This window comes from Camarhynchus parvulus, chromosome 7 (assembly GCF_901933205.1).
Source record: "Camarhynchus parvulus chromosome 7, STF_HiC, whole genome shotgun sequence".
NCBI lineage: Eukaryota > Metazoa > Chordata > Aves > Passeriformes > Thraupidae > Camarhynchus > Camarhynchus parvulus.
This window is the reverse complement of record NC_044577.1, coordinates 5,936,274-5,961,675: the sequence shown is the minus strand read 5'-3', so window position 1 is coordinate 5,961,675 and position 25,402 is coordinate 5,936,274. Positions and strand designations below refer to the sequence as shown.

Sequence of the window (25,402 nt, the reverse complement as noted above, 5' to 3'; positions counted from 1 at the left end):
GCTGCAAAATTTAAAACTTTTCCTAAATACCAGGAACTCCTCAACTTTGCAACAGAACCACATTGTAAATGATGAGATGATAAGCCCTCCAGATGACAACAAATAATATACAGGCTGTAAATAATCCTTTTCCCCTCATATTTCTACCACAGATTGCAGCCATTCCCTCCTGATGGCCTTTTAATATCAGAAGAAATCTAACACACACATGGTTATATGCAGGATTTAAAAACAGCAAGTCCTTGGAGCCCATAATATTCCTGAAAAGGTTGATTCAGTAGATTGAAACTGCTCTTTTTCTAGCAAAAAATGTCATGAGCATCATGCCAGACTGGGAAGGGAGTGGGGGTGAATTCAGAGGGAAGGAAGGTTGGTGTTGCTTTACTCATCCATCATGGCCCTGATGAGAAAATGAGATTCTTCATGACTCAGAAGATTTTTCACTAACTTCAAATGATTTGTTGCAATGCAAATTTTATCAAACTACTCTAAGTTGCTCATGTGCACACTTGTAGAATACACAGTAGTACACTTTGTTGTGTAGCCTGCAAAAGAGAACTGTTGAGACAGCTCTTAAATTTAAAACCCACCAATATATATAAAATACATGTATTATGTTATACAACTGAAAATGCATATTGGTCCTTTTCTAATTTTCTAATGTAAAGACTGAAATTAATTTTTCATGAAACATAATTAGCTTTTGAGACTACATACTTGTGTTGAAGCATCTTGTAGAGTGTCTCAAGTTAGATTTTCCTACCTAACTTTATGGGGAAAAAATAAATTACTCATGAGCTGAAATGAAAAGCAAAACCTAATGAAAACATTACTGCTTCAGAATCATGAGGAAAATCAGAACATTAAATATTTTTCACAGTTGCACCTGTAAGATACATGAAAGCTAGTTATCCTTGATGAATATCTCACTAATTACCCTTGATTATGTAACTGCAAAAGACGTACAAGGGAGCAATGGAAGGGAAAAGAAATTACTTAGCTCTTTTTCTTTTCTTTCTCAAATTATCTACCAGAAACAAACACATACTTCATTATGGGATGATTAATGCTCTTCCCAGCACAAGAAGCCTCCCTTGGTTTGACACCCTTCTGGTGCCTGTGCCTTTCTGCTCCTCTCCAGCATCCCCTGCTGCAGGATGCAGATAGCACTATGACAAATAACAGGTTATGAAGCATAAATTAACACCTCTGCTGCTTTTGTTTTAAGATAACTGTGCTTTTCTGAAGTTGGCTTAATGGCTGCAGCGTTGCCATTGTGCAAAAACATTGTTTTAAGCCTACAGAACTGCTGAGCCTTGCACACTGAATATTTCACTGTGATAGCTCCTAACCACGTGTGTAACAACAGCCTGGGCTTACTGCAAGCTGCAGGGTATTTTTTTGTTAGCTTCAGCAGAAGTCAGCTGAATATTCCATAAATATTAAGGACACACAAAGGAAACAACACAGAAGTACAGAATTAGCATCTCACCTATCAAAATAATTTTACCAGATAATGAAAAGAGCATGAAGCTGACACAGGCATTCGACATCTGGAAAATGGTTACAGAGTCTGGGATTTAAAGGTATTTATTTTAATAATTCTAGGCCTGATTATACTTCTCTTGAAGTCAATGGGGAAACTCCTGCTGAGCTCACGGGGAGGTTTCAAATTCACCATGAAAGTTTCCAGCAACACTTAAGAAAGCTTCCTCAGTCACAAAGATTAAAAACATGGTCAAGGGTCACTTCCCAGTTACCTCTCCTTCTCCTGCCATTTAGGATTCTAATTTAAAAAACAAAGAAAACAAACCAAATGCAATGTTGTAAATCCTGACAAGAAATGTTTATTCCTAGCAGTGTTAGAGAAAAGGGCTTAACTCCACCTCTCCCCAGGTGGCTGCAAGTGTGGGGTGCCCTGAGCAGCCACAGCTTCTCTTCCCAGCTCTGGATCATTTCAGCCATCAGGTGCCATTCCCTGGTCCCATCATCCCAATGACCTGGTAAAATAATCCACCACTATTCCTTTCACTCCAGCAGCAAAGTTTATGCACCCAGAATAACCTTTCTGAGCATGGCATATCCAATCTTTCCTAATCTGACTTTACTGCAACCAAAATATTAATTCAAGGAGCCACTGCTTCCTGATATTTTCAGGTGGGCACCAGTCACTAAATGAGAAATAATGATTTGTGCTTTATTTTCTGGCCAGTTACAATTTTCTATGCATAAATACTGACAGCTCCACAACATTTCTTCTCAAGTCTATCCGGAGAGCTCTAAGCTAATGGAAAAAGTCCCTGTCTGATCAGCACTCATATTCCATAAGCCATTTCACAGGAGCAGCCACTTCTTCACCAAGAAGTCCTCTCAGAGGAAGGTCACCTCTACACCTCTTTGGAGAGGGAAAATTGGATTTCCCTTTAGAATGGCTCTGCAGTGGGATTAGGTTACAAAATGGATACTCCCATCAGCACACAAGATTGGATGGTTCAGCTGTTAAAGCTGCTTTTTGCTCATTTTGGAGACCGCTTTGCTGTTTTCTGCATGAATAATGCACTTGGCACCTCTGAGTTCTTTGAGACTCCATCCAACAGCTCTTCACTGCAGTGCCCTCCAACACCTACCAGTGTCCACTGGCATTTATCAGCTTTCCAGAGTGACCACTGTGTCTGCAGCACTGAAATTCTCTGTAGGATCCTGCTGCTGTCCTGACTCTTACTCCATCCTGGCTGCAGGAGGACACAATACCCTTTCTACAAGCAAATTAAAAATTGATAGCAGACATTTTGAGTCTGTGTTTTCTAGTTTCAGCCTCTTTGGTCACTGACATTTTAGGAAAGTCTGCCACAGAGACTGAAATGAACCTACCAAATCTTAAATCTTTCTAATCTCTACAATGTGCGACAGTGACCAAAAAATGAGGAATTAATATTTACAGTTAGGTCTTCTAAAGGTTATTTCCCATAACCCTTGAAGGATACACTAATAACGGATGGGCTGAAGGAGACACATGAATTCCCCCAAAGTGAGCTCTTTATTTTAGTTCTTTATGTCAGAGCTAAATCACAATCCCTTTCTCATACCAGTTTTATGTTGGATCACTGAGCCATTCGAAGCCTCTGCTCACAAATTGCTCCTCAGCAGCAGCAGGATCTGGTCCTTGCCACCATTATCCCAGGACCATGACAAGCTTCCTCAAAGAACATACATCTGACCAATGGAAACTGAGACAAGAATGACCCTTTGCAAATTTTGACACACCTCAGCCACAGCAAAGTGGCACAGACAGAATCTTAGTTATCCTTAAGCCAACCTGTAATACTATACACACAGAGTCCCTGGAGGAAAACACCAGATTACAGAAAAAAATCTTAAATATAAAGGCTGCATCTTGCAAGGCAAGGTCAATTAATGTCAGGATTTGATATATGTTTTCAGTTTCAGTGATGCAGATGAAGTGTGTTGGAAAGTAACTCTGTAAAAACACCACTGACATTACCATGAAAAAAAAATTTAAAAAAAATATTGGGCCAGCAAGTCTGCATTTATGTGTGTCTTTTACTGCCCCAGTGCTTCTGCAGAGTGAAATGTTAGCAACTGCAGAGCAGGGATGTGTGCACCACCATGCTATGTTAATAAAGTGTTCCTTTAATTATCAGTAAAGCACAGCTTGGAGGCTGCTGAGGGAAACCAGGGCTGTAACAGACTGTGACAGAGACTCCCAAAAGGACCAGCACAAGTTCACAGCAGGGGCCTTGAATGTGGAAGGAATGGGACGGCAGCAGGCTCCCAGAGCTATAAACAACTCACTAATGCTACACTGCTGCTTGCTACGGGAATGAAACTTTAAAATATGGATAAAAGTGATTTCAGGGATAAAAAGGAAATGAAGCCATGGTGAGGCCACATGCAGAGTGCTCTGTCCATTTCTGGGCTCCTCAGACAAGACAGGCATGGAGCTCCTGGAGCAGATCCAGTGGAGGGACTGAAGCATCTCTCCTGAGGTAAGGCAGAGGGAGCTGGGGCTGCTCAGCCTTTAGAGGAGATGAGGAGCAGCCTCATCCCTGTCTGCCAGTGTCTGCAGGGACGTGTGAGAGGATGGACCAGGCTCTGCTCCATGGTGCCCAGCAACAGGACAACAAGAGAGGGCACAAAGTGATGCACAGAGAGTTCCACCTGAATGTGAGGAAGAACTTCTGCCCTGTGCAGTGACCAAGCACTGAGCAGATTTCCCAGAGGGGCTGTGGAGTCTCCCTCTCTGTAGATATTCCAGACCTGTGCCACGCGGTCTGGGAGGACCCTGCTTGGGCAGGGAGGTTGGACCAGATGGACCCACTGTGGTCCTTTGCAACCTGACCCAGTCTGGGATTCTGTGAAAAAGCCTCAAACGTAAGCAAAAATTATTATATATAGCAAATTTGACTTTTTGGCAATTATCATGATGCACTGGATAAATAGCAACTAAGTGGAGCATGTATTTGTGCTAGTAAACACATTAAAATGTCCCCAAATAGACCCGAGTGAGGAGAAAGAAACCATCAACATTAACTTCACCTTCTTCCTGGCACAAAGGAGACCAACATCACACTCCCCCACATGAAGAACTCACACTGCTGACAACTTGTAATGACACCTCCCTTTTCCTCTTCAGGAGGACCATTAACACCAGAAAAGAATCAGACACTGGAGAGCTTATTATATCTGTATCATTATCAGGAACGAGCCCTTATAATTAGATGATCTGGACTGTAAGTGCCTGTATGATCATAATTGGCCTAATAATAATTCTTTCTGTTAGGACTTTTGTTCAAGCTAAACTAACAAATTCCTGGCTCTACATGCTGCGTGTGTTTCTTTCACCCCCATAAATGAAGAAGGTTTTTGGCTGGGTACCCCAGCTTTGAGGAACACATGGCAGAGCTGATGATGGCTACAGCAGGTCCAGCTTTCTGTTTCAATACAACCCAGAAGGAACTGATTGCAGTATTTCTCTATCTCAGTCAGATATGAACCTACCAGGAGATAATTTGCCCTTGATTAAGAATCACCAGGAAATCAAGAAAAACAATAATTAACTAATAACGTAAAGCTCATTACCGAACGGATATGTGCCCAAATCTCAGTCCTAAAGGCAGAAAGCAATTCCTAAGGAAAACTGGCATTAGCCTGTTGTTCCTTTTCTTTGCAACAACGACAGCAAGGATAGAAATCCATCCACGTGCATGATACAGGTTCCAATTTGCAAGGAAGACAGCACAGGGAACTACCTACAGCACTGAACTCTGAAATCTGAACTGCCACAAGCTCAAGGTTTGATGAAAAGAAGAAAAAATAGCCCATAAAAAGCCATCTATCTGGCACATAAATAACAGGGGCAATTAACTAGGTGGACCTTCTGTATATCTCAGCAGAAGACAGATTTAAAATGTCTATACTCAATGCGAAGGTATTTCTGGATAAAGCATTGCCACGGAAAATGGAAAATAAGAGCAGAAGCTTTATCATCTCAAGGTCAATGTAACTGTATGTTTACAGAAGTTTAAAAAGTGCCTCCCTCTCTTTCCCTGCAGCAAACTCAAAGAAACAAAGTACTCAGCAACTAAGAACCATCGATGACAGCTGTGAAGCCCTTGCCCTCTCTTCCTGCAAAGACAAGGAAAGAAAAAGAAAGAATCTTATTGTAAGAACTCCCAGCTCTGCAAGCAAACCTCTCACCATCCTCAAGCACCACAAAAGCACTGCTAGAGCACTCCACAATTAATAAGTATTTACAGACCCAGATTCTCTGCTTTTGCACAAGATTTACACTATGGAATTGAAACAGGTATCTTTGCTGGTCTTTAATTTAGCAGGAGCACCTTGAGAGTGACCTCCCTATTTTTCTGGCTGATTCACCAAAGTAGTCGTATTTTTATTTTTGTCATTTGCACAATCTTTTTCTTTCTTGAAAGTCTTATGGGCATTTTTAGCAAAGAACAGAGGAAAACCTTTTCACAAATTTGGGTTAAAATCTCTTTATGTACTCCTTTTCCTAGGAATAGCTATAGAAATACAGAGGCAAATAATGACATTTCCTTCTATCCTACCAATACTTTGGCTGTTTCCTCCACAGGTTAGTCATCTCCCATGGAAATGCAGATGTTTTAGATACCTGTTCCCAGTCTTCACAACATCTCTTAAAGCAGGCTGGGCTCAAATTTTTACTTCTGCCTTAACATTCCCACATTCCTGCTTCAAGATTTTTTATCAAAATGCTATCCCAGTGCTTCTGGGCAGGGATAGGGAAAAAAAAACCACAACAAAAAACCAGGAAGACACTTGTTTTTTTTCTTCCACATACTGTCCCTTTTTTTTTTTTTTTTTTTTTTGCAAAAATTGCCACAGATGATGCTTAGAAAAGCTTTACAAAGGCAGCACTTTTTTCTCTCCACACATTTTGGATTTATTGTTGGAATTCTGGAATTCTCTCTCTTTCAATGCCAGCAAAGTGACTCATCCTTCAGGAAAGTCTTGAATCCATTCATCAAAATGTCATCCCCCAAAACTGTTTCTTGCCTGCTTGTGCAGGATGGCACTACACAGCCACAGAGAGACTCAAAAAGGCTCAGGGAATTCATCAAGTTACAAAGCTTAGACAGTTCCTGATCAGAACTTATAGACTACCTCTAACACAAATATACACACATTAAAATGCCTTCCAGTTACAGTAAAAAGCACAATTCAGCAGAATTTAAGCTGGGAGACTGAGCATCCTTACCAGAGTGACACAAAACCTCAGCACAGCGCAGGGAGTGGTGAGAATTGTCTGGAATGAAAGGAAGGCATGAAGAAACAGGCTTCAAACAAAGAAAAGCAGGAGATCCGTTCACCATTTCTGGCCCTCGCTCAGATTTATTGTACTGCCCAAGCTGCCAAACAAAACAGCCTGTGCTTCAAACTCTGCCTGAAAATGGAGCCAGGGGGAAGCAGCTGCCATGAAAAACCTTGCACAGGGCTGACACTTCATCCCATATTTGATTTGAGACCTCTTAGGATGGGCTGCAACCCCCCTGGCCTCTTTCATGTTGTGCTGCCTTAACACAGGCCCAGAAATCAGCAAAGTCACAGATCACTCCCAGAATAAGGCAGGAGAACAGCTCAGTTTCACCACTCCAAATATTTCTTCTTTCAGGGTCATTTCCCATTTCACCATTCCTAAAAGCAGCACCAGAGCCTGGTTTGTGCAGCAAAACCTGCACCTGGGATTGGCAGGAGCTTCCCAAATTGCGAGGAAGCAGGTGCCCAGGTGAGCTGCTGGCAGACAACTAAAGCTCATTCTTGATCCCACTGCCCAAATTTGTATTAAAGGAAATAACTTGCAGGAAAATCACTGCAGATGGAACTAAAGTTGGTTAAAGTTCTGTAGTGTTTTCTTTTATCACAAAGTCTTATTAATGTATAACACATTGCTGCATAAATTGAATGGAGTTATGCCTTGAACCTACACCTTCCACTGAGGTTTCAGCACTTTTTTCCCTTCTAAAATTTTAAGAAGGATAATCAGATACTGGGTAAAAATTCCCTTTGTGAAGGAAAAAAAATATCTTTTATATACACACAAAATATAAGGATTGCTTAAGTAATTTTTGCATAATTTAAAGTACCTCTTGCATTAAAATACCAATATTTAGCAGTGTTAAATCCTCAAGCTTTCATTCAATCAGTAAAGAAGGTGAAGCTTTGAAGAACAAATTCTGTGAAAACTTAAATTTGGATCTTTGGCTCCCCACCAGAGATTCAGAGGCTTCCCTGAGACAGCACACACACTCAGCTGCACCTGACAAAAGCAGGAGGTGAGTCTATTCATCAAACTCACACACACCGAAGCAGTGAGAGTCTCCCACCTGAAACCCGAGCTGGGGCTTTCCAGCAGGCAATCAGGAGTCTGATCCAATCCCAGGTAGCAGCCTCACACCCTTGCAAGCAGATGCATTAGCAGAGCTGTGACTTGCTGTCTTCTTTTAAAAGCTGTTGTGGAACAAATCTCGTGTGCCTACGAGGGGGACACATCACTCTGACGCTGCAAACTCTCTGCTCTGCCTGGGGCAGTATCACCAACAATAAATCATCCTGCTGGAATTCCTGCTGACCTCCAAGACAGCCGCTGGTGCCCTGTGCACAACACATCTGCAATCTGTGACCTGATTCCCGCTCAGTGCCACTGCCTCTCCCACTTCCAGCCTGGAAGAATTTCTCCAGCCAGTGACACATTACAGAAGAGCCTAATGGCTCGGTCCTCCACCAGCAAATAGGATGTAACATTCAGAAAAGGCTCAGTCATGATACTTTTTATATCCATTCACATGTAAAACAGTTGATCCTTCCTCTCTTGTGCAGCTCCTCAGCTATTTCTGATCTGTCACAATGGCCTTCTGAATTGGGTATGTGATGGGAAAGTCTTTCATTTCTCAACCTTAATCCTGAAAGTAATGGGAGAACCTGGGGTGAAAGTCATATTTTCTAAGAACTGGTGTTTCTAAGAACTGCTGTTTTGGTCCTGGCAATTTGGGAAGCCAGAGTCGGCAGCTTGGTTTTGCAGGCTCAGCCCAAGGAGAATAAGAAGTGACCTCTAATTACTACTGATTTTCATAGTTTTGCCTTTCACTCTTGAGGATCCTAAACATAGTTAAATTATTAATTATACCCTCTTAACAGAGTCAGGGTACTGAAGAGCAATAGCTTATTGGCCTCTCTTAGTTACTGTGTGATCTCCACATTATTGTAACTTCACCATTTTCCAGGGCATGGGGAGAAAAATTCCGATTCTAGAGCATGTTAGAGAAGTCACCAGAAGAACAAAACCCTCTATCAAAACACATCAGACTGTCCCAAACAATATTCTGCTGCTACACTTTTAGCAAGTGGAAGGAAAAGCATCACCTTTAAGTTGTGTTCTCTTCAATGTGATCTGATTAGTGCTGTTCATCTGCTGACATGTAACCCAAATGCACAAACCAGTGATTTCTGGTGGCTCAAGGACTCAAACACAGACAGTGGCATTTTTTCCTTACCCAGAACCTGTAATTCCAATAACAATCAATCCTGCAGTGTTGCAGTGGGGGGTTTTACTCTTGTCCAGGCACCAGGGCTGAGGAGTGCATGTACTATCCACGGAACACGAGCGCTCTGGGCTCAGGCAGTGGCAGCTCTCTGACAGTGCACACCAATTACACCAAACAGCGAGGATGGGAAGAGAAAAAGCCACTGTCACCAGCTGAAGCTGCAGGGGGGATTCATGTAAGGTAATCTAAACACCTGCCTGGATTTTGGCCAGTGCACAGCTGGAGCTACAGCCCTCCCTCCTCAGCAAGCAGCCTGGGAACTGCAATTACCGTGGCGGTCAAGGTCTCGGGTTTATATCTCTAAGGCAGCAACTCCATCAGCACAATTATACTGCTCCAGTGCCAGCTCCAAGGAAAATGTGCCACCAGTCTCAGCACCACCATGTCCTGGAGCACATAAATGTTAATTAGCAGCCTTTTTTTAGAAATTATGAGAGATGCTCTAGTCCTGCACAGTGTGAGATTTGATGAGATTAGAGCACTGGGTGGTACAGCTAATAAATCAGTTTACTGTACCACCTCATTTCTTTAATGAAGAGCAAATACCTGAGCCTCAGTAAAGCAAGAGTCCCAGGTGTACACTTGCTAAGCAAAGTGCTGGATTTTATTTTTCATTCCTCCAGAACAGGGAACACTGACCTACTGCTCATCATTAGAGAACGCTCTCCTGTCAGGGGGTCAGCACTAAGTGCAAACTTTGATGTCAGAATTAAAAAAGATAGAAGAGATGAGTGGCAAGGCCATTATGGGAGAATAACTAGGACAGTTTTCATAAGGGAATAACTTTTAAAAGCTGACAAGAGCTGTCAAGGTGTCAGGTTTGGAGAAGAGCCAGCACAATTAACATACCCTAGGCTTCAATCTACTAGACGGGGAGAAAGCAGATTTTATTTTGGACAATTACAAGTTAATAAATGGAAGTGTCAGTTCCTCTGTAGAGCACCCATTAAAGCCTACTAAAGGTCAAAACCTCTTGCAGTTCCTGTCATGGTAGGCAACACACTACCATTATTTTATACTTCAAGCAATTTTACTGTCAATGACAGCAGTTACAAATGTGCAAGAAAATATTTTCCTTAGCAGTGTACCAGGCACTTTACTCCATAGAAATCATCTGTGCTCCCAGAAGTGACTAATATTTTAAGATTTTTTTTATGAGCTTGGTGGGATTTATTTATTTATTTATTATTTTTCCAAACTGCACAGGAGTGAATGAGAGCATGAAGAGCTCAGCAGGGGATGCCAGCCCACTTCCTTACATCCTCCAGCCACACAAAATCCAGGCAGTGATAGGCACCTAGCCAAGGCACTGCTCCCTCCCCAACTGTCCTTGTTCCCCTTGCTCCAGCTCCCCATCAAACCCAGACCTGGCACAGCCTGCACAGCCAGTCACCTGCTGTGTGAGGCTCACCCCAAGAGTCAACTGAGCTCAGAAATTGCTTCTGCTTTGCTTTCCACTTCCACTTAAAAAACTAAAACAGAAAAACTTAAAAAATATAAAGATCAGAACAACAGCTGGCTTCGCTTTCCCTACAGAATTGCTCACCTTCTGCAGTGGACCAAGAAAAGAGGGAACACTGCTTGAGCCGTGTTATTCTCTGTTGCCTCGTTAACAATACCAGGCCAAGTATCTCCAGGTCAGATGGAGCTAGACGGGTTTGCAAAGAAGCCCATCCTCTGTGTGCCCATCCATATGGGAAGGCACAGCAGCTCCTGTGGATCCCCAGCACTCCATGGGCAGCCAGTGGAGCTGCTCTCCAGCAGGGACACACACACAGGGATTTTTTACCCTTGTCTTACGCTGAGGCAATAAGAACCTTTCAGACCCAGCACTTCTTTAATGCACAGTATTTTCTCTACTGCTTAAGGAAAATGATACAACACTATTTTTGCCTCGTTGAACTTCCTCTTAATGGAGGCAGAGATGAGTCATTAGCTACTCTGGCTTCCCTTTGTTCACAGCCAGGCAGGTGGGCAGAGCCAAAGCAAGATACCCGAGCAGTGCTTGGAAAGAAAATCTGCCACCTGCAGAGTCACTGGGAAAAGACTGGCTGTCATTTAAGACATTATCTAGCATTATTTAAGTCAAATAAACCCCCATGTCATCATGATCATCATCATCTTAAGCCATTTTAAGGCTGCCCAGCTCCCAGCACTACAAATCCTAGTGCTCATGTAATAAAATGTAATGTAAGGTAAAGCTTTTCATTGTAATGAAAGCTTTGCTTGGACATTCACTCCTCCTCACTCTGAATTTGTTGGGTTTTATTTTATTTTGTTTAGGAAAAAAGTAAAAGGATCCTAAAATAGTCTCAAGTATACAACATATTCCTTGAAGGAATTTTGGCATGGGATGGATGGACATCTGCTTCTGGCCTGACCTACTTTTAAGCATCTGAGCACAAAACATCTCCTCGTAAATATTCCCTGTAGAGTACTTCTTTTAGCTGTTAATCCCCCAGTGATTTCACCTGCCCCTCAGAGACTTTGTTGGTTTTTTTTTTTTTTCTCTTTGAGCTCCCAGCTGAACTCAGTTATCCTGGGTCTGTCCACTTGCAGGTGCTGGTCACCAAGGAGTAACTCAGACTAGAGCTCCCACCAAGTGCTCAGTGACAAGGTGCCAGCCTTGCAGGCAAAGCAGATGTGAGACAGGCTGGGACTCAAACAAGTTCTCATTCAGTGAGCACATAAAGCTCACACCTAGACTATAAAATTTACCTTAGATGATGTTTTTAATGTATTTCTCATTATACAATCCATAATTTTTAACCAACCCTATACATTAGGCTGGTGCCAAGGAAAGTGTACTAATTGGGTATGCCTTAGAAATGCAAAACTGTGGGCAGAAAGGAGGGAGGAGGACGAAGTAAACTGCATCAGCAGCATGTGTTGTACTCTCATCTAAACAAAGGGAAAAAGAAGGATTCATTAAGCAAGAAATGAGTCTTGAAATGGCAGAGAAGAAAAGGCTCCTGCTGGGGCTGAGAAGTGGCACTGTAAAGAGATGAGAGTGAAGGAGAGGTGGCAGCAGGCTCAGCCTCACAGAACAGAAGAGAGAGAACCATTCCTGATAGCTTGAGGCTTACTTAGCAAAGACAGTGAAAACTAAGGGTGACTTTCATAAGCACCATTTGAATGCTTCACTCCCTTTTTTTTAGTTTTTTTCTATTTGTCCCCTTTGTGAGTGTTAAGAAAGTCTGCAATAATGATCCCTAACCTCCAGTCCTGCTGTAACCCTTCTCTGCCATCCAATCTCTGGCAGTCTCCTGCTTTGTTTCCAGCTCTCATTACAAGCAATTTGTAAGAAGCAGATATGCTGCTCTGTAGTTATAAATCATGTAGCACAATGAGATCCTGTACCAGATGTGGCATACAGATGACAGTGCAAGCAAGCACTTAACAATATTAAAAAAAATAAATTAAAAAATAGTTTAAAATAAAAAATTGAAAATCAGCATTTAAAAAGTTTGAGGTTTTTCATTACATAATTGTTTTCAATTTGGTTGAATTTCAGTGCTGGAAAAGGGAAGGTGAGGGCTTACCTGTGTCCTCCCTTGTTATCATTGTGTGTATCAGGACTGCACACCAAGACAACAGCAGTAAGTGCTATCAGAGAAGCCAGGCATTTAAAAGTAGTTACATTAATCATGAATGAACTTGAATTAATGTGATTTATAATTTATATTACAGTATACCATGGTCTCTTGCCAGTTCTAATTTAAAAAAAGATGCAACATACTGTTGGAACAGGCAATTCAAGGAAAGAAGGATTTCTGCAAGAGGGAGGCATGCAGTGCTCGTATTTATATGGTCTTCTGCAGATTGAATGCCTTAATTATTTTTTTTATTTTATTTTTAAAATCATTCAGCCAAAAGACACCCACACTTAAAATCCTGTGATGCTGAACCACTCCTCTGCCATACATGGAGACTTTGGAAGAAACTGAGAAGTCCTTTACATAATCATTCAGGTTTGTCACAAGGATGTTTGTCAAGAACAAGCCTGGGTGAAGCACAGAGAGAACCAGAAGGTATGTCTGGAAAAAGTGTATGGTATCCATGAGATGAAGGAAAAGCCTCAGCCAATCCAAAACACAAACAGGACAAGGCAAGGCTGCATTTCTAACTTTCCTTTTCATTGAGTCTTGAAATGCTCTCCAACCACAGCTATTGCCTGTCTGCCAGCAGTGGACAGAACAGACACACTCCTGCCCACCTCATCTGTCCCTTCAAATGCTCACCTTGTTTAGGTTTTCTTATTGCATTCCTTTGCAGCATGAGAGTGAGGAAAGCTTAAATTTAGAAGCCACTCAGACCCTTCCTGTAGAGCTGTAGCACTAATTAAAAATCCAAACTGAAACAAGAGCCAATGGCAGAGGCTCTGCAGCATGGGGAGAAAGAGAAGAAAAATGCAAGTTCCTGTTGTAGCCTCCACTGAAGAACCCTAGAGTGGCTTAGGAACTTGAAGACATGACTGTTTCTAGTAATTAGGCATTACTGTGCCTAATAAACCCCAGTGCTGCTGTCTGCCCAAGGCTCAGAGCCTTTCCTGCACAGGACCACGAGGAGCTCACCCCTGGAGCCGCAGCAGCAGCAGGGCCATGGCTGGTGGGAAGAGCTCTCCCACTCCCATGCAGTTTGTTTGCCTTGTCACATCTCCTCACAAAAGGCAGCTCTGATTGCAACGCTCGGTTTCATCAACAGGTCAGAGCTACCACTAAAAAAAGAACAGGCTTTTTTTGAGCTGAATGGAGGGTTGATTTTGCAAGGATCAGCAAAGACTGCAGTAGTTGCCCTAAGAATGACTGTGGTCTGTGCTGAAAAGGTTGCTCAGTTCTTCCCAGAGAAGAATGAGCTCTCACGTGGAAACCAGCATGCACAAACTGCAGGGCATGAAGTAGAATACTGGCAGAGCTCCCAGAGGGCAAAAAAATAACCTGAAACTTTTAAATAGGAAACTACAAGGTGGCTTTTGCAGGATCAGGCACAAAGTACTAACCACTGACATACACCACTTAATTGTTGTAGCAAATTAGATCATCTTGTAAGAAATTGTTCACCTTGAGGGGTCAGAATTTAATATACTACTAGGAATGTATTAGCTTTTCCTTCACTTTCTTTTTGATCACTTAAGAGCTCAAAACCACGGAGTTACAAAATGCTTTTCATATTATTCATTACTTACAGTTAATCTACAATCTGCTTCATTACTTTCAGGACAGCAGTGGAACTGCATCTAGAATTTCTGAAAACTGCAGAAAAGGTATTCTGCTGATTGGTTTGATTTTTGCAGCCATAGTGAAGTTTAATTAACTGTGGAAGACTGACTCTGTTAAAGCATAAAGGGGAATAAAAAACAGTGTTTGTCTTGTAGGTAATTGCTTATCTGATCTATTGCCTGATACAACTGAGTGAGTGATAAGTAAACCATCATCAGATCCTCATGATTGTACAAGTTTTTAATAATTTCTCCCTGTCAAAACACTGTATGTCAAAAGATGCATTACAATCAGAATCATGAACTAGAAAACTATTTTTTCCCATCTTCAAGTCCTAATTATTGTGTGGATTCTTATCTTACATGATGAACAGAAAAAAAAGTAGTTTCTTTTGCAATAGTGCTGGCCAAACAGCAGAAACCTGACAGATCCTGATATGGCAAAGCAAAGTTTAAAAATTAGCCCCAAGTTCTGCTCACTTGCATGAAGAAATTTTCATGAACTGATTTAAAAAGACCAAGTTGGACTGAAATATATGATTAGAGTTTTATTTAAAAGGATGAACCCCACAGCAGTACAAACATGTGCCAGGGAAAGGAACATTCAGGATATATGGAGAAAACAATGTTTCTTCCTGTTCCTCCCTCTTGCTTTGCATTTATGCTGTAATTTTTTCCCCGTCACTGAAGTGACAATCTAGATTTGGAAAATAAATAAGCAGTGTGCAGCTGAAAAAAAAACTGTGATTTTTTTGCATGGAAATTTAATGTTAGTGATTTATTGGGTTATCAGGCTGATCTGGATATTGAAAAGGACAGAAATGAGAAGGCTGCAATAATTCAAAACCAGAAAAATAATAAAGAACTGAGGATAAATACTAGGTTTCTGAGGACTGAGGATAAAAAATAAGTTTCTTATTTTGCCACTGACTAAGGCTCCTCCTGCAATAAAAAACAGGCTCCTGATGGAATCAGTAGTGTCAGTGCATGGGGTTAATATTCTGTTTGCAGGCTATTAGTGGGACAGATGGGGTATCTACTCCTCTGCTGTAATTGTGTTTGCTCTAAAAACACTTCTTCAGAAAAAAAAAAAGTCAATTTGTTAATCAAACATTATTACAGAATCGAATTTCCCAAACATGAAAACAGAAAAAGTTACACAGTATCTTTTCTGTTGTAATTACTGTGGCAGGGACATTGTGATATGTCTTTTTTTTTTTTTTTGGTAATGAGAAAACAGAACACTCATTGGCAACAAAATTGGATTTTGCTGGATTAATACTTTACTCAAAAATATCCTCATTTAACCCATCAGTACAAGTTTGGAGGTAAAGAATGCCTAACTACTCTGTTACACTGATACCCATCAAGAAGCCAAGTGCTGGGATTAAATTTTATAGGTAAAATAAAAGAAAAAAACGGAAGGAAAACAAATATTTTTTTTTCTTTCATCCAGGAAAGGGTGTGTGAAGTTTCTCTCTAAATATACTGAAATATTCATGAAGAACAGAACTTACGTATTTAATTTTAAAATGCATTCTGTAAAGTGGAATAAAGACTCCCACTGTGTGCTCTGGACACATCCCATATCCCAGAGGAGTGGGATCCTCGATCTCCTCATGGCCCAGAGGGCTCCTGTCATGTTGGCACTCCTGCCTTTCTCTTCACAGAAACAGCAGAAGGCTTTTTGTTTGTTTTCATTATTTAAAGGAGTTGGAAAAGGCAGCATCAAGTCTATCACAAAGCTCAGCTCCAGTGCTGAGCTATAATTAATAGACCTGGTGGTGACCATTATTAGCATTAATGCCAGCACAAGTGCTTAAAACTTAAAAGCAAGCTTTTCACTTAAAAAAAAAACCTCAAAAAACCCAAAGAGCCACCAATCCAGCCACTAAAGATCATGAAATAATGCAATCTTAATGAAAAAACCAAACCAATAGAGTGATGGAGCAGAGTATATGAAGGAGAGGAGGGGTTCATTTCATGGTTACATATGCATTACAAAAACATCTATGTATATGAATGCACAGCTGAACATTTGTTTGTGTTCCCTTAATATTTAAAAAGGCTACAAAGATGAGTATGTTTTCCTGAGGGGGAAAAAAAAAAAAAAAATATAGGGAGACATGCCAAGTTACATTCTGGGAAAACAGAAACAGTAAGAAAGGACTACACAGGATCGATTCAAGCACAAAATGTTTGGATTTCTTCTATGCTTGGGTAGTTATGACTGCCTGCCCACAAGGACACACCAAGATGTAGCTCTCTAACATGGGAAACATGATAAAGTAAGGGAAGGAATATAAAATTTCTTCATTCCAGAAAATACAGTTGCAAAAACCCGACTCTGTTATATTAAAAATAATAAGTCATTTAGCCTCAAAGAAAATAAAAATAGAAGGATAAATATCAAAATGCATTGCAAATTATTATTTTCACTTGCAAGGAATGAAAAAAAATGGCGCTGCAAGTGCCTCCCTGCCAGGGTCATGCTCTCTGGGACTGCACCTGCATCCTGCTGCCCTTCCTCAGTGTCCCTGCAGAAATGCAGCATCCATCAGCCATGCAAGGCACTTCCCTGATCCAAGAGCAGCAGAGATATTGAATGAAATCTCTTATTAGTGAACATGCCTGAAATGTGACACACAACACATCACTTTTTGTTTTTGTTCGTGAAGCAAATCTGCAGGAAGTTCTTGAAACTCTTCAGTTTTTATCCTGCACTACACCAAAGCTCTGGGCATACTGCTGTAGAAGACAACAGGGTATTTTGAGAATTGTTATTTCCACATTTCAGAAATTGCACACAACACGTCGCCTCTGGCTCAGTCCAATTCCCAAAGCCCCAGGGGAAGCTAACCTGCAAAAAAGCAGGCCTGGAAAAACACAGCATCAAACACTGCTGGCTCTCAGTGAGGAGTTCATCTCCATCCCTGTATCACTCTCCCAGTGCTTGGCCATTCCCTGCAAACAGACACAAACTCTTGGGCTGTGCCAGGAGCTGCAGATGCGCTGCAGTGCCCCCTCTGCAGGTGCCAGCCAAGGAGAAGAGATGGGGATTTTCTCTTTCAGAGAGAATAACTCTGCAATGAGAGCTTTTAAAAAGAGCTGTAATGATGACTACAAGGATTCCTTGGTTTGTTTTCAAATTGCAGGCCCAAACAACTGCTAACATCCAATTATCTTTGCTGGGAATAGTGACATCCCAAATGTGCTATATTGCTTTTAATTTATACCTTACGTGCCTCATAACTCATAGGAGGTACAGAGTTAGTAAAAGGATGGGGGTTACATTATTGTTATCTCTAATCACACCTTTCCACTTCCAAACTTCTTGTTCTCCACCCATATTCCACAAAATATTTATTCAAACACATGAAAATTATTCAAGTTTGGACTTTTGACTGACTAGGGATTGGTATTCTCTATTGTGAATAGAAATTATCTCCAGCTTATTTGGTCCTGATGTCAAAAAAATGTGCAAAGAAAAAGATGTAAGGAGAGGAGAAAAATGTGGACAGGAGAAATCTGTGTCTGGAACAGGGAAAGGGGACAACTACTAATTTAGTCTTCCTGCATAATTTGTGCATTATTCCCTGTGTGCAATTTTAAATACATTTGTAGAGCACAGTGATCATTTTCACCCCGAGAGAAACAGTTTGAGAAATGACCTAAGCTTCTGTGGGGAAAAAACCCTGCTTATAATTTACTTAATTGATTGTATTTTCATCTGTAGATGCAAATACATTAGGGCTATTTATTTTCCATCACAGCTTTTGCTGTTATGTTGTTGCTGTTTGGTATTTGCAAGAGTCCTCCTGGGAGGGCAAAGAACACCAAGCTGGAGCGTGCTGCCGTGGCATTGGGTGATTATTCAGAAATTCTGGGATGGAGACTTCGAAACCTTCTTTATCCCTATAGTGACAGAAGCCTCTGGAGGAATGGCTGGCACAGGGGACTGAGCTGTGTGGCCCAGATTTCCTGCCCAGGACAGCACAGGTCACCAAGCCCAAGCAGCTGCGACAGGGAGGTCGCTCAGAGCCTCAGGGTTTAATGCGCAGCTGCATTTATCAAACCCTCAGTGTCTCAGGGAGTGCACACAGGGGTTTTCAGCACTTCAGAGCTCCTTCCAGAGATGGGGGAGATGCTGCATAGAGCCATACATATGTCTAAAGCCCTAGCATGGGTCTCAAATCCCACATTCTGTGGGTTTAACCATCAAATAGCAATTCCCTCATTACTATAGGGAATAATAACAGGTCTGCCTTAGTTACTCATCTCTCTGTACTGAGCTCAGAATGTTGCTGCTTTTAGAGACACCACCATTTTATTTTGTTAGGGGTGTTTTTTCTTTGTCTAAGCCTTCAAAGCAAAGCAGAGAGTTCATTTTTCTCTATTACCACTGACTGCTTGCAAGTTGCTGCTCCTGGAGTATTTCATAAAGGCTGCAGATATGCTCTCCAAACCATACTGTAAAAGCTAAGGACAGGAAAGCACTAACAGAGGCAGTGGGGCTCTTGAGACACTAAACTCCTTCAGGTCCTAGGAAATAAAATTGGCTTTGCCCTAGTCCTGTGCTTCCTTCCTGGACTGCTCAGAAGGTGCTCATGCTATCTCGAAGTGGGTGTTCAGAAGCTCTTAAGACACAATAAATCAAAACACAACCAACACTGACAGCACAAGGCCTCCCAGCCAATGGAGGAAACCCACATAATAAATCTTCTGGTCTAAATCCTGTAAATTTTGCATGCTAGCAACATTTGACTGGATGAAAAGAAAATCTTCTGCAATAGAATTGACGTACAGGAGCTTGTTAGGAACATTTTCTCTGCCAAACCCTCCCATGGCTTAAGGTGGTGCGATAACAGACTCCACAATTAGGATTAAATATGGCTTTTCAGAAAAGCTGGGGTGAGCTCAGGTTTAGGCAGAGCTTTCATCCCTTTCATCACACAAAACCCACTCTTGGGTGCTGGGATCACTGAAACCAAAGTGGCTGCACAACTGTCCTTGGGTAGTGGGAAACTCTTTGTACTACAGTACCTCCCTTACCTGTCCACTATTGCAGAAAGGTGTGATAGAAGAGAAAAAGAAAAAAATAGGACTCAGAATTCAAAGGCAGATTTCTAGTTCCTCTCACCTCTACTGAACTGCTGGAAAACTTCTGCCATTTATGTAGGCAGTCTCAGGCCAAAATCAGAGCATTCAACAGTAGCACCTGCATGTGTCTCCAGAAAGCTGATTCAAACTATCCAAAAAACAGCATTTGGTGTGAAGTTCTTGAAAACAGAGCAAATCAGAGTGAGCCTGTGCTGCAGAGTATGTTTTTACACCTAAAATATGGGAAGAGGAATGGTTTTTCTTCATAGCACTAATAGAAGCCACCACAAAAAACATATTCCAGGAGAATTCAACTCACCACTTTATCTCAAGAATCAACAGTTTCATTTGCCAGTAACATTAGTGAAAATTTTTACTTTGGCCAAGCAAGCATCTATACAATTTTTTCTACTTGAAAACTGCATTTTTTTTTAATTTCCTAGCAGGGAGATTAGACTAGTGAATGTTGAACAGAGGAAGAGGATGGCTTCCTGTGTTTACCAAACACATCCACAGAGCCACATGTAAACACAGACACACAGAGCTCCTGCAGGAAAGATGGAGAGGCAGGATCTGCCATGCTCCATCAGAGGCTGGTGCAGTGCCCACCCTCTCCTGCCCAAAGCCATGAGAAAACAAGAATTACCATGTGAAACACTGGAAAAAAAATCCTGTTCAATCTCACACCTGACCTCAGCTTCAAAGTCAATTTTTCCATCAATACTGAATAGAGGAACAAGGACTGCAGCCTGCAGGTTCTCATTATTTCAAAGTGCTTCACAGCACTAAAAAATTAATAAATATAAATCCTAAGTGAGGTCAAGTGGGGAAGACTGCCCATAACTTCTCTTTTCCTGCCATCCATCAGTGACCTGCTGCTGTGTGAATATAACATCTGAAGAATCAGTTCCAGCTGTACTTTAACTAAAACTCACAATAAACAGCTACAGGATGCAATGAAGCTACCTGCTAATTTCTTATCTAATATATGTATCTTTCCCTCCAGCTTCTCACAGATTGCTGTTGCTGCTGAGGTCCACATCTTCACAGCTCTCCAAACTAAATCTAACACTCACACTGACAGTGTAAATTATGGGCTAAATAAAAACACCAGTGAGAGAGAGAGAAAAAAGTTTCAAGGACTGGCGCTAAAGAAAAGTAAATCATTATTCTATATAATACAGATATAAAACTTGTAGTAGCTTATCTATGTTCACTCTGAGCAGAATAACAGAAAAAAGGGAGATTCAATTAGAATAAAAGCAATCAATCCAGATACACAGCCATATGATTTCACCAGATTAAAAAAACAACAAAAAAACCCCAAAAACAGAAAAGGTACAGAATAATTACCAGCTGAGTGGCCTGTGTAGGAATTTTCTGTACAGTTATTACACATCTTTACACAATTATTACACATCACTTCAGGGGAGTCAAGCTGCATTGTCTTTCCTTTTGAATTAAATAGATTTAACCCCTCTGCAGACCAGAATGTTGCCCTGGGATGCATTGCCTCTCTCATTCTGTGGAAGCACTGCTTTTATCTCACCAAAGACAGACACACAGCTTGGAGGTAAAGTGATACGATGCGGTGATAGAAACCTAAATACTGATTCTTTAAAGCTAACACACAGAAACCTTTCATTGACACACTTTGTTGTAATACAGTGAATTGAAATAAAATCATAGCTCATTTCTGAACTGTACACTAATTTTAGTAGTCATAGCCCATTTCAGAACTGTATCTGCACTAAAAAAAACTTTGCCTAAAGAGTATGTCAAGTTTCTTATGCAGATCTGTTGCAACAAATGTTTCCCCAGTAAGTCACATCTGAAGTATACCACAGCATTTATGTGAAAAATTAAACTAGTAAGAAGGAAACTGGACATTTACAACTTTAATCATATTATTCATTATTATTCACCATTCCCTGCTCCTCTTCAATATTAAATTGTTCAAATTTCTCTTTCTTCCACCTCAGAATTTTTTGACTGTAAAATCTCCATGGTAAGATTTATTTCTGAGAAAACAGTGAATTTTGCTTCCCAGAATCTGCAATTGAGGACAATTGCAGATTGTATGAAGGACATCTTATTTCACTATTCCATCTGAAACTAAGCTGAAGTAGCAGTGAGCAGATTTCTCTTACCTGTTTGTGAGCATGATCATAAGAGTTGATGTGATTGTCAAACTCCTGGTGTTTATAGTACTGCTTGTCACAGAGTTCACAATAGAAGTTGGCTTTCAGATCTTCCAGAGCTTTTGCTATCGTGTTTTTCTTTTCAGCATAATCCTGGAGGGGGGGGCAGGAAAAAGTAATTTTAGTTTTGCCTTTGATGCTGCCAATGAATTTTGTGCTCTGCAGTTAATCATATTTGTAAACATTTACACATCTCTGTAACTAAAAGCCTTCCCATATTTGCTGTGTTACCCTGCACATATTTACTGTATCTGCTGTGAGGATGAACATTTGCACACTTCAGTTTGCTATACAGTTGCCAGCTCCCCTTCAGGGCTCTGTCAGAGGCCTGAAGGATTTCCCTGGGTTCTATTTAAATACAAATATTTATCATGCTGAAGGCTATTTTCAAGTTCATTTTGCTCCCAGCCTCGCTCCTCGGTAATATACCCAAGCACAATAAGCATGAAGATACGAACGGCAATAATTTAGTTACAAGGCTTTTACAAGAAAGTTTGCTTACTAAAACAAAAATAATAAAAGAAAGCCAACAAAATTAAAGAAATTACTAGGTCCTTCTTGAATGCCTGTAGACATGAAACACGAGGAACTCTTTCCCTTTGTGTTTGCCATCCCATGTCAGGACACACACCCATCTCTGTTTACCATACATCAGCCAAGGCACCACATACAACTCTGCTTATCATTCTTGAGAAAACTGCATACAAGGCTTTTTAATTCCCTAAATGCACTGGTGGTAATGGGGCCTGTTGTGAAAGAGCATGGAAATGGTCTGTCATGTCAGATTAGTGTAACACCAGCTGAACACTGAGCATGTATAACCTCAGTGCCATGGCTCCTGCTTCTGACAAGCCTGTCTGGGATAGAATCTCAGGCCAAAATCCCAAACATGTCAAATATTGTTTAACAGAATAACCCCCTTAGATTCATTTCTCAGAGTTTCTTCACTGTGAATTCTTTGGTTCAGGTAGATATTGTAATATCTACTTTGCAATCATGTGATCAGAACATCCAAAACTGAGTTAATTTGGGGAAAAAGACTATTTGGCTGCAGTTTTCACAGCTGACGACTCATATACTTCCAATATATTTTGGGGACTTTGAAATGGAAAATTTATGTTTATCAGATTAGAATATTTTCATAACAATGCTGTTTATTCTCAAGAGAGAGGAACAGTAGTCATAAAACTAAAATTATATCCAGAAAGTACTTATTATTTAAAGTAGCACTTTAACTATAATTCAGCATGATTGGACTGCTAGCAAACACTGTTGATTCATGCCCAAACTGAAGTACTCCCTCACCAAAATTTTGTCCATTAATAGAATTGCACAAGTCACTTCAGAGTGGTGTTTTGAATATTGGCTGACACATGACAAATTCACACATTCCTAACACTTTTCTACAGTGGTGTTCCACAAAATCTGTTCCATTTAAATCCAAACTGAGTTACCATTTTATTTCAAGAAACAGCAATACTTTACTCACTTGAAGATACATTTATGCACTATGGAAATTTCACCTGGAAACTCTGTACTTAGCTATTGGTATCAACTAGCAAAAACTACAGGTTTTAACCCACTTCAGGTATTACCAGGATGCTATGTATGAAAGGCAGTGGAAATAGCATGGAGACCCTAAGGAGATACACTCCCTTAAAAGACTTTAAAAGTAATTCTTGCAGTCTACAAAGGGAGGACACCTTATCTGGGTTTTTTAAAACATGAAAAAGAAAAATCTGAATTTGAGGGAATTTTCAGAACTCTGGAATGCTACAAAACAAATATATATATATATATATGAGGAGAGTCAATGTGATGGATCCTAAGACAAGAACAGTGAATTGAACAATCATTTTTCATCAAGATCTTACACCATGCTGTTGATCAACCCTCAAGCAAGCTTTTATAAGACTTACTAATATTCTGAAATACCTTGAATAAAGTTATGTAACTTCACTGGTGGTGTCCTTGCCTTAAAGCACCATTTTTGAAAAAAATATACTTTTCATAGCAAAACCTAGCCTGAATGCCATTACATTTGGCATGCATGTGCATATTAATGAGACAGGGATAGTGGAAGTCCATGGAAAACTTTACTGCAAAGGATCTTGGGGTTTTTGTCACTAAATTCCTTCAGCTGGGTTTTTTTTTTGGGCACAGGGTTAATTTACATTACAATAGTACATCAAAGTTTCAAAGGTAAGTGAAGAATGGCAACACTCCTAAATTAAATGCAAGTAGATGGGGTGGAACACAATAATAGGGCTCAATCATGCATGGAAAAGGGACTTTTAAATGACAAGAACCAGGAGTACCTGACCTTGGGAACATATGAATGGCTGCACTGGCTCAACCTTTTAAAGCTGTGCAAGATTTTGATCTGTACAACCAAGGAAAGTGACTGTTAGCATCACTCCCATTGCTCTGCAACTGCATTCTGCTGCTTTCGGCTGTTGCATATCGGAAAAGGTCATCAACACTTAGCTCTCATTCCCTTTGACTGGGTCATTGTTAAGTACATGCACCCCTGGCACACCTTCTCTCAGGTATTGCTCCCTGAACGACTTAGTTCTGGTTTATTCATGAATTCCTTACACTTCTTCACCTCTGCTTATTCTTTCCACAGTCTCCAAAAGATCCAAGAACATGCTACGCACAGTGCCATGCACGAATCCTCTCTTAGTCTCTGTTTTCTACCCTCTCCCTTTCAGATTTTTTTTAAATCATGATGCAGCACTAAACCAACACTTTTATACATCTCCTTTACCATCCACATCCTTTGCTGCTGTATAATATTTTGCTGGCAGATGTTCCTATGCAGCTACTGAACTTCATCCAATTCTAAAAATTTTCTATTTCTCCAGAGGCAGCACGACAAAGCTCAAGACTTCAGCCTGTTGTATTTCACATGCACACACACAAAAACCCCCTTAAGAACACCCTTAAAGGATGGTGTTCAGGAGATTCTCTGTCACAGTGGGATCCCCTGGGCTAGGCTGGGACTGAGTCTACTGCTCCTGCTGCTGCCAGTGAGCCAACTCCAGAGTCACTGGGAGTGAGGAAAGTCTGGTTTCAAGGATGGGCATGCTGCCTTGAGAAGGCTGACCTAGAACAGAGGTCAGACAGAGTTAAAGAATAAAGTAGGGATTTATTAGAAGGCTTTAATGGATGCACCTTGGGCAGCACAAGAGCCCAGCCAGGGCTACACCCAAGATGGACCAAAATGGTCACAAAATCGACACCTGGTCACGGGGTCTCTCACATTTATAAGTTCTGCTCCATTTGCATATTGGAGTTAATTGTTCAATTATAGCTTTAGGCTATGAAGTCCCATCCTTCTTTGTTTTTCTGTCTTCAGTCCACATTGTTTATGTTCTTGGGCCTGAGATTTGGATCATTTGTCCTTGGTCCCCAGCTAGAGAAGGAATTGTTTTGTCCCCCTGCTCTGTGAAGAGAGCTCACCATCCCCTAATATGAAGCTCAGAATTACACACTAAAGCAGTACAGAATCTGAAAAATATAAAAGCTAAAACCTGAGACATGAAGCAGAGACTGGAAACAGGATAAGAGAGGCTGGTTTTTTGCCTGCCAGGCTGTTCCTGTTCATTTTGCAAGGAGTGCCGCCCTGGCAGAGGAGGCTTTCCCTGTCCCTGTCCATACTGATGAGGGATAACTGCCCAAAAGCTGACAGTAACAAATTACAGTCCCTGGACCTTGAGAGCAGCAGGCAATGGACTGCAGACAGAAACAACCTGGAAACTTACTGGACAGGAATA

The 25,402-nt window shown here is 41.0% G+C and overlaps 1 protein-coding gene across 1 annotated transcript in view; it reads right to left on the bottom strand.

Moving 5' to 3' along the window:
- The window catches only part of ZNF804A (zinc finger protein 804A), a 142,119-nt gene that overhangs the window by 12,216 nt on the left and 104,501 nt on the right, over nt 1-25,402 (bottom strand). The window contains exon 2 of the mRNA XM_030952769.1: nt 21,573-21,716. Within this exon, the coding sequence (XP_030808629.1) occupies nt 21,573-21,716 (144 nt within the window). The remainder of the gene's footprint in view (nt 1-21,572; nt 21,717-25,402) is intronic.